The sequence below is a fragment of the Eumetopias jubatus genome, unplaced genomic scaffold (genome assembly GCF_037043125.1).
Source record: "Eumetopias jubatus isolate StellerSeaLion01/CBP00866 unplaced genomic scaffold, mEumJub1_p1.0 scaffold_7, whole genome shotgun sequence".
In the NCBI taxonomy this organism is placed as follows: Eukaryota; Metazoa; Chordata; class Mammalia; order Carnivora; family Otariidae; genus Eumetopias; species Eumetopias jubatus.
The window spans coordinates 31652220-31665182 of NW_028274813.1; the positions used below are offsets into that span (position 1 = coordinate 31652220).

The 12963-nt window shown below is 39.5% G+C and overlaps 1 protein-coding gene across 2 annotated transcripts in view; it reads right to left on the reverse strand.

The window, feature by feature from the left end:
• The window catches only part of SLC39A9 (solute carrier family 39 member 9), a 55390-nt gene that overhangs the window by 25852 nt on the left and 16575 nt on the right, over positions 1-12963 (reverse strand). For both annotated transcript variants that reach the window (XM_028098017.2, XM_028098009.2), the window contains exon 2: positions 9402-9510. In XM_028098017.2, the coding sequence (XP_027953818.1) occupies positions 9402-9510 (109 nt within the window). The remainder of the gene's footprint in view (positions 1-9401; positions 9511-12963) is intronic.

A 12963-nucleotide genomic window follows, 5' to 3' on the forward strand; every position in this document is an offset into this window, starting at 1 on the left:
ATCCTGAGGATAAAGTGTAAGAATTTTAAAGAGCTCCATTTTTATTAATGAATGACAGGCCAAGAGTTAGTTAAATATAACAGATTTAACCCTTTCCTTTTATTTAAATGTAGAGCAAAATGACAAAACCGTAAGGTAACTGTACTTCTCTAACTAATCTGTTATGTGGCATTCATGGAGAAATTTAGTGAAATAATCTATATTGAACCACTCCTAATAACAGTTCCAGTGACTATCCTAACAGTTATGAATAATATAGGTTTCAGGTTTCTATTTAGGTCTTTGACCCCATAGCCTGCCTTTCTCAATATACCAATTCTCATGTTCCAAAGAATTAGGGTAGTTTCAAATTTAGCCCCACAGTAAACAAGCACTGCAGTCCTCAATAGACTATATTCTTAAAACTTGTTTCTGTACAAAGACAGTCTTCTCACACGAATGCTGATCTAATTCCAGTGATTTTAGAGCTATAATTAAAGTATGAGACGTTCCTTTTTACATTAATTAGTATTTAATAATGCTTATTAAAGTGCCAGAGCACTCAGTTAACATGATATATTGAGCTCTGAAAAAGTATCTGTTAATTATCATAATTATAAGGTCCACAGAAGAACTAAACTATAGGTTGTAGTAAACATGTACACAAACTCCTTTCTTGAAGTTGGGAGAAAAGCTGGCTGGATCTACAATAAAGAAAAAGAGGGAAGGGGGGAGAAAAAGATAAAGTAGCAGAAATGAAAACGATGTGACTAAGCTCACCAGTGTGCAGACAGATGTGGAAAATGTGGAGACAGCTTACGGTTACTATGATGGTTAAGCTACCTCAAAAAATTTTTCAGAGTGGGGTATTAATATTTTACTTTTTAAAAAGAATGATGGGGACTTTTGGAGCTGGCTCAGATGGAGTAAACCTAGAGTTGCCTCAATCACACAATGATGACTACAGAAGCTCTGGACAAAACAACCAAAGAACTACCTAAGGACCACAAATGTAAACAATAACAAGAGGAGAGAGGGCAGCAAAAACTGCAAAAGAAACCTTGTCCTTCTGGCCAGACAACCAGGGAAAGGGGCTGCTGGGGGATGTCCTTATGGAGGGAAACCACCCCCTTTTTTCTTTCCCAGGCTGGCCTTGAAGGCAGTCCCAGTTGGGGAACTGCACTGCAGCAACACAGGCAGTGAAAACCCCCAGAAAAACCCCATCTTTCTGGCCAGTGGTCAGAAGAACACAGGGGCGGGGGCGGGGGGTGGGTATGGTTCTTCTGTCCTCTCTTTTCTCCTGCCACTTTGCCCTGAGGGCACCCCGAGTTACACAGAACTGTGCAATGGCAGCACAGGCAGCTACAACTCCTAGAAATACCCCATCTTTCTGGCCACAGGACTAGGTAAAGGGTCCCTTGGGAGCCAGGGAGTGGGAGACAAATACTGGAGAGGAAACAGCTAAGGAGGGTTCCCCTAACAGTGCGCATAAATGGCACAAGTCCCAGACTTACCCCTGAACTCTGCAGGGATAGGACACACCCAAAGCAGCATTACAAAGGCTTCGAACACTGAACTAAAATTAAAACCATCACACAAAAAGGCACCACAGAACTGGCAGTTTGAAACCAACCAGGCTAGTGACTGCTAAAACAAAAGAAAGAAATATTCTCTAGAAGATTTTGAAAGGACCCAAAGTTCCAAAATACATTATTAAAAATGTATAGGATACAATCCAAACTTGCTTGACATACAAAGAAACAGAAAAATTGGGGCACCTGCGTGGCTCAGTCAGTTAAGCATTCGCCTTGGGTTCAGGTCATGATCCCGGGGTCCTGGGATCGAGTCCTGCATCGGGCTCCCTGCTCAATGGGGAATCTGCTTCTCCCTCTGTCCCACCCCCCTGCTTGTGCTCTCTCTCACATAAATAAAATCTTAAAAAAAAAAAAAAGAAAAATTTTACCAATCAGGAAGGGAAAAAAGAATCCAATCCCAAAGCAAATCAGATACTGGAATATTTGACTTTAAATCAGCTATTATAACTATGTGCTCTCGGGGCGCCTGGGTGGCTCAGTCGTTAAGTGTCTGCCTTCGGCTCAGGTCATGATCCCAGGGTCCTGGGATTGAGTCCCGCATCGGGCTCCCTGCTGCTCAGCAGAGAGCCTGCTTCTCACTTTGCCTACCTGTGCTCTATCTCTCTGTCAAATAAATAAATAAAAATCTTTAAAAAAAAGATTAAAAAATAACTATGTGCTCTGGGGTAAAGGTAAAAACACTTCAAATGAATAAGTGTCATTTGAAGAAATAGAAAGTATACAAAGAAACTAAGTAGAAATTTCAAAATTGAAAAAGATATCTGAAACAGTAAGTTCACTGGATGGCTCACTAGAGGACTGATGATCACAAAGGAAAGAATCAGAACTGTTAGTTAAATGACAGAATTGAACAGTATCAATAGAGTCCACATGGCTCACAAAGTCTGAAATATTTACTGTCTGACCTGTTACAGAAAAACTTTGCTGACCTCCGGTCTAAATATACGAATTAGAAGACAGAGAGATTGTCAAATTGGATTTTAAAAATATGATTCAACTATATGCTGTTTACAAGACATCCAATTTAAATACAGTGAATGACATATAGCTTAAAAGTAAAAGGATGAAAAAAGATCTATCAAGTAAACACTGATCAAAAGGAAACTGGAGTGGCTATGTTAATACCAAATAAAGTAGACTTGAGAACAAGAAATATTACCAGGAATAAATAGGGACATTACATAATAATGAAAAAGGTCAATTCACCAAAAGACATAGCAACCCTAAATGTGTAGGCACCTGACCAAAAAGCTTTAATATGGATAAAGCAAAATAGAAATCAATAAAACACAAAGCAGAAAAAAAATGAAATCAAACATGGTTCTTTGGGAAAAAAATTTTAAAAGAAGACATTACTGTAGACATTAAAAGGATAATAAAAGATTACCATGAACAACTCTTACTATAAATAATTCTTCAACTTAGAAGAAACAGGTAACTTGAATAATTTTATATCTATTAAAGAAATTGAATTCATAGCTAAAAACCTTCCAACATAGAAAACTCCAGGCCCAGATGGTTTCACTGGTTCTATACAGTCTCTTCCAGAATGTAGAAGGCGGAACACTTTCCAACCCTAAGAGGTCAGCACTACTCTGACAACAAAGCCATAAAAAGACATTGTAAGAAAGGAAAACCACAGGCCAATACTCCTCATGAACAGATACACAAATATCCTCGGATGTTAGCCGACTGAATCCAGTGATGACAATCCCTAACAATCAATGGGGGTGGCATATGCAAATCTAGTTCAATATTTGAATATCACTTTAATTCACCACATTAACAGATTAGATAAAAACTCTCAGCAAACCAGGAATAAAAGGAAACTTCCTTAACCTGAAGAGGGACTCTTTAAAAAATCTACAGCTGGGGCACCTGGGTGGCTCAGATGGTTAAGCGTCTGCCTTCGGCTCTGGTCATGATCCCAGGGTCCTGGGATGGAGCCCCGCATCGGGCTCCCTGCTCAGCGGCGAGTCTGCTTCACCCCCTCCCTCTGCTTCTACCCCTGCTCATGCTCTCTCTCTCTCCATCTCGAATGAATAAAAAAAAAAAAAAATCTACAGCTAACATTATACTTAATGGTGAAAGACTGAGTGACAATAAGGCAAGGCTGACTATTTTCATTCCTAATCAGCCTCATACTAGATGGTCTAGCCAGTGCAATAAGGAAAGGAAAAAAATTTTTATTTTTTTTAAAGATTTTATTTATTTATTTGAAAAGAGAGAGAGAGAGCACAAGCAGGGGGAGCTGCAGGCAGAGGCAAAGGGAGAAGCAGACTCCCCGCAGAGCAGGGGGAGCCTGATGTAGGACTCAATCCCAGGACCCCGGGATCATGACCTGAGCCGAAGGCAGACGCTTAACCAACTGAGCCACCCAGGCGCCCGGAAAAATTTTTCTAAAGCATATTGGAAAAGAAAACATGAAAGTGTCTCCAGAAAAGAAAGCATTAAACTGTCTATATTCATAGATGATATGACTGTGTAGCAAATCACAAGGAATCTACAAAAAAGCTCCTATAACAAGTGAGTTTAGCAAATTCCTATATACTAGAATACTGGAAATTGAAATATTTTTAAATATCATTTACAATCACACTAAAAACGGGAAATATTTAGGTATAAATATAACAGAATACCTATAGATCTGTATGCTAAAAATTACAACACTGGGGGCGCCTAGCTGGCTCAGCCAGTGGAGCATAGGACTCTTGATCTTGGAGCTGTGAGTTCGAGCCCCATTGTTGGGCATGGAAGTTACTTAAAAAGAAATAAAAATTAAAATAAAAAAAAATTTAAAAACTACAACACTGATAAAAGAAATCAAAGACCTAAAAAAATGGAGATATATTATATTCATAGATTGGAAAATACAGTATTTTCAAGATGTCAATTCTCCCTAAATTAATCTATAGATTCAACTCAATCAGAGTCTCAGCATGATTTTTTGTGTAGACATTGACAAGCTGATTCTAAAGTTTTTATAGAAAGGCAAAGGAACTAGTTTAACCAAAATAATTTTGAAAAATAAAAATGAAGTTAGAAGGACTTCACCATCTGATGTCAAGATTTGCTATAAAGCAAAAAAAAAAAAAAAAAAAAGATTTGCTATAAAGCTATAGTCATCAAGACAAGGTTGTACTGGGGGAGCCTGGATGGCTTAGTCAGTTAAGCATCTGCCTTCTGTTCAGGTCATGATCCTGGAGCCCTGGGATTGAGCCCTTCGTCAGGCTCCCTGCCCAGTGGGGAGTCGGCTTCTCCTTCTCCCTCTGCTCCTCCCTGAGCTTGTGCTCTCACTCACTCACTCTCTCCAATAAATAAATAAAATCTTAAAAAGGAAAAAAAAAAAAGACAAGGTTGTATTGGCAAAGGACAGACATGTAGATCAATTGAACAGAATAGAGTCTAGAAATAGACCAACACAAATGTGGTCAATTGATTTTTGACAAAGGTGCAAAGGTAATTAATCTTTTCAACAAAGGGTGTTGGAACTATTGAACATCCATCCATACCCCAAAAAAATGAACCTTACATCAGATACAAAATTAACTCAATTTTGTTAACACATACTAAGTGTAAAACCTAAAATTACAAAACTTCTAGAGGAAAACAAAAGAGAAAACATTTGTGAACTTGGGTTCAGCAAAGGGATTTTAGGTATGACCCCAAAACACAATTCATGAAAGAAAGAATTGATAAATTGGACTTTATCAAAATTAAAAACTACTCTGTCAATGATACTGTTAAGAGACTGAAAAGATAAGCCAAAGACTAGGAAAAAATGTTTGCAGATCACCTATCTGGTCAGACTTGTATTGGGGCGGGGGGGGGGCCAGAGTGGCGCAGTCAGATAAGTGGCTGACTCCTGATTTCAGCTCAGGTCATGATCTCAAGGTCCCGGGATCGAGCCCCATGGCAGGCTCCATGCTCATTGGGGAGTCTGCTTCAGGAGTCTCTCTCTCCTTCTCCCTCTGCCCCTCCCCCTGCTCATGCTCACTCTCTCTGTCTCTCTCTCTCAAATAATCTTTAAAAAAAAAAAAAAAGACTCATATTCAGGGGGGCCCTGTCTGGCTCAGTTGGTACAGCATGCAACCCTTGATGCTGGGGTCATGAGTTCGAGCCCCACGTTGGGCCTAGAGCTTACTTAAAAATAAAAAACAAAAAGCAAAAAAATAATAACTTGTATCCAGAACATGTAAAGAACCCTCAAAACTCAGTAATAAGAAAACTCAAAAAATAGGCAAAAATTTGAATCATCAAAGAACACATAATAATGGTAAACAAGCATATGAAAAGATGTTTAACATCATTAACCATTAGGGAATTGCAAATTAAAACCACACTGGGAGAGCATTACCTACCTATTAGAATGGCTAAAATAAAAAAACCAAACAAAATAAACAGCATCAAGTGCTGACAAGAAAGGGAAGCAACTGAACTCTCATCCATTATTGCTGGGAATGCAAAATGGTACAGCTACTTAGAAAAAGAGTTTGGTGATTTCTTAAGTTAAACATACACTTACCATATGATCTAACCATTCCACTTATAAATAATTACACAAGAAAAATAAAAACTCATGTTCACACAAAAACCTGTATACAAATGTTTATAGTGATTTTATTCATATTTCCACCTAAACTGAAAAAAACCAATGTCTTTTTTTTTTTTTTAAGATTTTATTTATTTATTTGACAGAGAAAGACACAGCAAGAGAGGAAACACAAGCAGGGGGAGTGGGCAGAGGGGGGGAAGCAGGCTTCGCGCGGAGCAGGGAGCCCAATGTGGGGCTCGATCCCAGGACCCCGGGATCATGACCTGAGCCGAAGGCAGATGCTTAACCGACTGAGCCACCAAGGTGCCCCAAAAACCAATATGTCTTTAAAGGAAGGAAGGGGGCGCCTGGGTGGCTCAGTTGGTTAAGCGACTGCCTTCGGCTCAGGTCATGATCCTGGAGTCCCTGGATCGAGTCCCGCGTCAGGCTCCCTGCTCAGCGGGGAGTCTGCTTCTCCCTCTGACCCTCCCCCCTCTCATGTGCTCTCTCTCTCTCTCACTCTCTCTCTCAAATAAATAAATAAAATCTTTATAAAAAAAAGGAAGGAAGGAAAAGGGAAAGGAAAAGGTGAAGGAAAAAACAAACTACGGTTCGTCCAAACGATGGAACACTCCTCAGAAATAAAAAGGCACAACAGACCAGTGATAGATATAGAACACAACATGATGGCTCTCAAATGCATTAGGCTTGAGCAAAAGAAGCCAAGCCAAAAGGCTGCACAATTTCATTTATATGACCTTCTGAAAAGGCAAAACCATAGGGGGAGGGAAGAGATCTATGGTTGCCAGAGGTTGGGGGTGGAGGAAAGGTATGATTATAGAAGGGCAGCATGAGGGAATGGTTTTTGGGTGATGGCACTGTTCTGTATTTTGATTACACAGGTGATAACATGACTATGCATCTGTCAAAACTCAAGGATGTGTACACCAAGAAGAGTGAATGTAAAATATATAAATGAAAATACCTTTCTTAATTGAAATGATGGTTTAGGGCTGGAGACTAATCCATGAGGAAAGGCTAAAGAGACTAGAATGCTTATGTTTTAGAAAAGCAGGTTTAAAAAGCACATTGTATCTGTTTTCAGATGAATCCACAAAATTATTTTGGGCCCCAAATCAAGAACACTGAAAATAAAGGAATGCAACCCGACAACATGATAGCTAAATTTAAGCTTAAAACTATACCTGAAATCTGGTATGTCAATTATATCTTAATAAAACTGCTATTTAAAAAAAAACAAAAAACTATACCCGAAACATTTTTTTTCCTTTACCCCAGTGTTTCCCAAACTTTTCTAGTAAGAATCAGATGAAAACCTGTTAAAAATAGATATTCCCAGGGCCCTTCTCTAGAAATTCTGATTTTGTAGTCTAGGTTAGGGACCAGAAAACTTTTAAACTGCACCCCTGAAAAAGGAACTTTGTAAGGAAAACAACTGCTACTCATAATTCTTTCTTAGCTACAAGGTCAAGCAAAAAAAAATTTTAATTGTCTATTTGGTCATGATCTGAAAGTTTTCTAGTATACCAGAATAGTGATCTCTGCACTGAAATAATCACACGTCAGAAAAATTCAAGATGATCCACTGGGATACAAAAGAAAATACAGATGATGCTTGAAAAACATGGGGGGTTAGGGTGCTGACCCCCTGCGCAGTTGAAAACCCGCATATAGCTTTTGAATCCTCAAAAACTTAACTATTAATAGCTTGCCGTTGACCAGATGCCTTACTGATAACATAGTCTTTTAACACATATTTTGTATGTTCTACATATTATATACTATATTCTTACAATAAAGTAAGCCAGAGAAAAGATTAAGGAAGAGGAAATACATTTACAGTACTGTATCAAAAAAAAAAAGCCACATATTAAGTGGACCCACATAGTTCAAACCTGTGTTGTTCAAGGGACAACTGTATTGGTCTTCTATACAAATTTACTTTAAACCTCATACTTCAAAATTTTCTGTTTTAGTTTTGTGTTTTATAATGCATACAGTAAATTAGTGCAATAGTGCATGCTTGTTTTTCCCCCCCAATAGGATGTGTGATCAAAAAGAGCAGAAACCACTGCTCTGGGACTCCTGATTTATTACCTCCCCCCTAAATTTGACCAGTCTTCATCCTCTCTCCTATTTTGCAATAAGACCCCCACAATCCTCATATATAACATCTGCCGCCGCTCTTTGCCTACCCAACACCATTCATTATGCCTATATTGACACCCCAGGGAGGAGAAAATCATCACTCTGGATAAAGGACACAGCTTTTTTCCTTGACTGAGATCTTAAAAGCTTATTATATTGTATCTAGTATGAAATTTGGAAAGTGCCTACCTTTCTATACTACTCTTAAAGTCCAGTTGAGTCCTGGCACTTGAAGATTCCACTCACCAACGTAATAGTTGTGATTTCGATCCTTCACAGGTGTCTGAAGTTGCGTGACAAGCAGTAGTCTGATTTTGCTGAGTCACAAATCTAAATCAAGTATGTTTCCAGGTGTGCAGACCAAACTGTCTAGCAGGTGAGTGACCCAAGCCGCCTGCCCAGTATTTACTCTCACATACTTATACTCTTCATTCTCTGCTCATTGTTCTTAGGGTCAGGAAAGACTTCTTTCACTTTTTTAGTTCTCCTTTACTGCAGAGATCCCCACCAAATACCTACAAGTTTACTGTAAAGACTCCTTGAATCCAAATGTGTATAATCTGTTTATTTTTTCAATTAAAGAACACTAAAAATACAATTACTATCATGTAGAATTTGGGAAGTTTTTAAGTGGGCTTTAAAAAAAGACTGTCATGGGGCGCCTGGGTGGCTCAGTCGTTAAGCATCTGCCTTCAGCTCAGGTCATGATCCCAGGGTCCTGGGATCAAGCCCTGCATCGGGCTCCCTGCTCGGCGGGAAGCCTGCTTCTCCCTCTCCCACTCCCCCTGTTTGTGTTCCCTCTCTCGCTGTGTCTCTTCTCTGTCAAATAAATAAATAAAATCTTTAAAAAAAAAAAAAAAAGGACTGTCATACTTAGACTGGAATTCATGCATTATTGCAAATAAATCTTAAGTGGTATTCATGAATTGGGGATTCAATTCACAAACTGCTAAGGATGTGTTCAATGTCAAAGATGTCAGAAGATACATTTTAAGAACTCCTCCAGGGTAGAATTCCATGGCAAATATGAAGTATGTTCAGGAAAAAAAACCCACTAGGCTTCTCCTTTCAACCCTCCATGTCAACAACATATCTCAAAGCAGACCCTCTTCTTTCTCTCTCACCCTCAAGAATATCTTCATAAAGTGCGTGTACTCCTTCGGGCACGATGACTGCCAGTGCAGTTCCACAGAGAAGGCCAGCACCCAAAACAGTCACCAGCTTTAGCCGCTCCTGGAAGGGAAACACAAGAAACTGTTGAAAAGATTGATGACTGAATGAGAAAAAGTTTCTGAAGTATCTGTAATCAAGACCATGAGCTGCTCATTTGTGAGACCAAAATCTACAATAGCCAGTGAACATGAAACAGGGTCAGCTTTATGAAGAATTAATGCCAATTAAAACAGGGAGATGCCACTTACAGATTTGCCAGATTGGCAATGATGTGGGAAAACTTGTCTATTATCCATGATGGGAGAAAAGAGCACACTTGTCTGACCCTGGGAGAAATGTAAATTGCTACAACCTATCTGGACCGCTATTTGGTGATTTCAATTTGAAGCCTCAAAAATATGAATTCTTTGATCCAGTAATTTCACTTCTAGAAATTCATCCTAAGAAAGAACTATGCAAAGATGATCACCGCACTGAGTGCAAACCTGAAAATATCCTAAATGTTCAAACAAGGAGATTGATTGAGTAAACCATAATACTTCATCACAGTACCACAACACCCCGCCATGAAACATTATGATTCAGGTCTATTCATGGATACAGAAAGTCATGATGCACTGCTCTGAGGAAAAAGCTGGTGGCAAACCATGTGCACTGATAATTTTATTACAAATCTCATATTTACAATAAAAAGTATACACATAAGTAGAATAAGTATAAATCAAACTAACAAATTTTTGACTTTATAATATATAAACATAATATGTAATATACAACTTATAAAAACATATTTGTAACTGAGCTACAGTGAAATGTATTACTCATACAATAAAAAAATGTGCTTAATTAATTCAGTACTAAAATGTTCTACGGATGTCTTTAAAAACTGCTTTACTGAGGTATGACTGAAATACCAAAAGCTGTAGATATTTAATGTATACAACTTGACGTGTATGGAGATAAACATGTATCTGTGAAACCATCATCGTAATCTATGCCATAAATGATCTACGGTTTTAATTCAACCTAATCTCAATTTTTTTCTTACTAACCAAATTTCTTTGTGAGACTGCCTCCTGACATACAAGATATAAAAGATTACATTTCAAAAAAAATTTTTTTTAAAGATTTTATTTATTTATTTGACAGAGAGAGACACAATGAGAGAGGGAACACAAGCAGGGGGAGTGGGAGAGGGAGAAGCAGGTTTCCCGCTGAGCAGGGAGCTGATGTGGGGCTCGATCCCAGGACCCTGGGATCATGACCTGAGCCGAAGGCAGACGCTTAACAACTGAGCCACCCAGGCACCCCCATTTCAAAATTCCTTGAAGCAGTGGTGTACCCTATATGGTTTCCTGGAGTCTTAGCAGTATGAAAAATGACCTTAAAAACTAAAAGGAGGAAATTATGTACCTTACTTAAGAAAAAGTTTCACTAATTAATGGAGTGTCACATACTTCACTTTTCTGTTTTAGTTTCCTTTATGAGGTCAGCAAAAATAACAGTGGCTGTATTATCTCTGACATACTACTGCACTTGTGACTCTGAGGCTAGGGGAATAAATATATAATATACACATACGTACATACATATATACTGTCTCTATAGGAAAGTGGGTTCTTAGCTGACAGACTGGTTGAAGCATTACCACCCCCTCGTTTGGGAGGAAGAAAGGAATCTATATCTTAACGTGTCTCTAGTGAAAATGGAGAAACTACAGTTGCAAAGCCAGCACCAACTAATACTTGCCATACAGCAAGAGGAGAAGCCCTCACTCCCAAGCACACAGGCCGGGTCGGTCCTTCATACATTCAGGATGGCCATTATTAGCTACTTATAAATAGAGCATTCTGAATGCATCCAGCAGTTGGGGGCACTGGCTTGGGAGGTAGAACTGGCTCCATGTCCAAACTGGTTAATAATTCAGTACTTTAGCTTTCCTTCTGTAAAATAAATACTTTTACATGTCTTATATAGGAGGCAACAAGAGAAAGTGATTGAAGCATTTTGGAAAAATGACACCAAACAACTGGTGTTACTATTTTATTTTTTTTTTTTTTGGTGTTACTATTTTAATATTTAATCCTGAGCTATTCTAAGAGCTTTTGTCGTTTACAAGTTACCAAACTCGTCAAAGCGCCGTTAATCACGGCCTTCATTTGAGATCAACTGTCAGAGCATGGAGAACACGAGATGGAAAAACAACTCTATTCCATGTAGAAGGGGACATGGTATATGACTTCGTCTTCTCCTCATTTTCTCTAATGAATTCATAAAAGTCACCTTTGCTTTAAAAAAATTCATGAATGCAGTTTTACTACAGAGGAAGGACAACAATGGTGGTAAACTGACCTGGACCGAGTGTACCGTTTCACTGCAGGGGCCTGGTTTCAGAACCCCACAGCTCGAGCTGATGAATAAACCACTAGGGAAGAAATCCGTCCTGTCAGCGTTTGGACTATGACTATGCTCTACTCTGGCAAATGGAAAGGAAAGATGCCCCCGCACTGCAGACTCAGGGAAGGTGAGAAGTGATGAAAGGGATGCACTTAAAAGAGAAAGAGCCGAGCACCCTCAAGAATTACTGGTGTGGCAGCTCACATCATACACATAAATTAATTCTTGATGGATTATACTTTAATATAAAATCTAGAACTCAAAAACTTCTAGAAGGAAGAATATTTTTGCAATCTCGACGTTGGCAAAATTTCTTACAAGGACACACACACAAAAAGAATTTAAAACAGGGGCGCCTGAGACGAACCATGAGAGACGACGGACTCTGAGAAACAAACTGAGGGTTCTAGAGGGGAGGGGGGTGGGGGGTGGGTTAGCCTGGGGACGGGTATTAAAGAGGGCACGTTCTGCATGGAGCACTGGGTGTCATACGCAAACAATGAATCACGGAACACTACATCAAAAACTAATGATGTAATGTATGGTGATTAACATAACATAGTTAAAAAAAACTGTAAAACAGGGGCACCTGGGTGGCTCAGATGGTTGGGCGTCTGCCTTCGGCTCAGGTCATGATCTCAGGGTCCTGGGATCGAGTCCCGCATCGGGCTCCTTGCTTAGTGGGGAGCCTGCTTTTCCCTCTGTCTGCCACTCCCCCTGCTTGTACGCTCCCTCTCTCTCTCTCTCTCTGGCAAATAAATAAATGGAATCTTTAGGAAAAAAAAAGAATTTAAAACATTTGCTGATCCACTAAGAAAATGGACAAGCTACATACTGGAAGAAAATATCCACAACACGTATATCTGTAGTGGATGCTGGTAACACTGCCCATGTCCATCTCCTCCAGGTTGGAGACACCTGTTCCGCTAGCTGCTGGGAGTGCTGCCTACTGATGGCTCACAGCTGAGTCTCTCTGAGGACCTGACTTTGGGCCAAAGGATACTGACTAACCTAAGGCTATCTTCCCTCTCGCAGGGCAGTTCACATCCCATGACTAGTCCCCTCGGTTGTCTGGAAGGAGGTACAAAGCCAGGTCCTCTCGCCTCAATCCTGGAT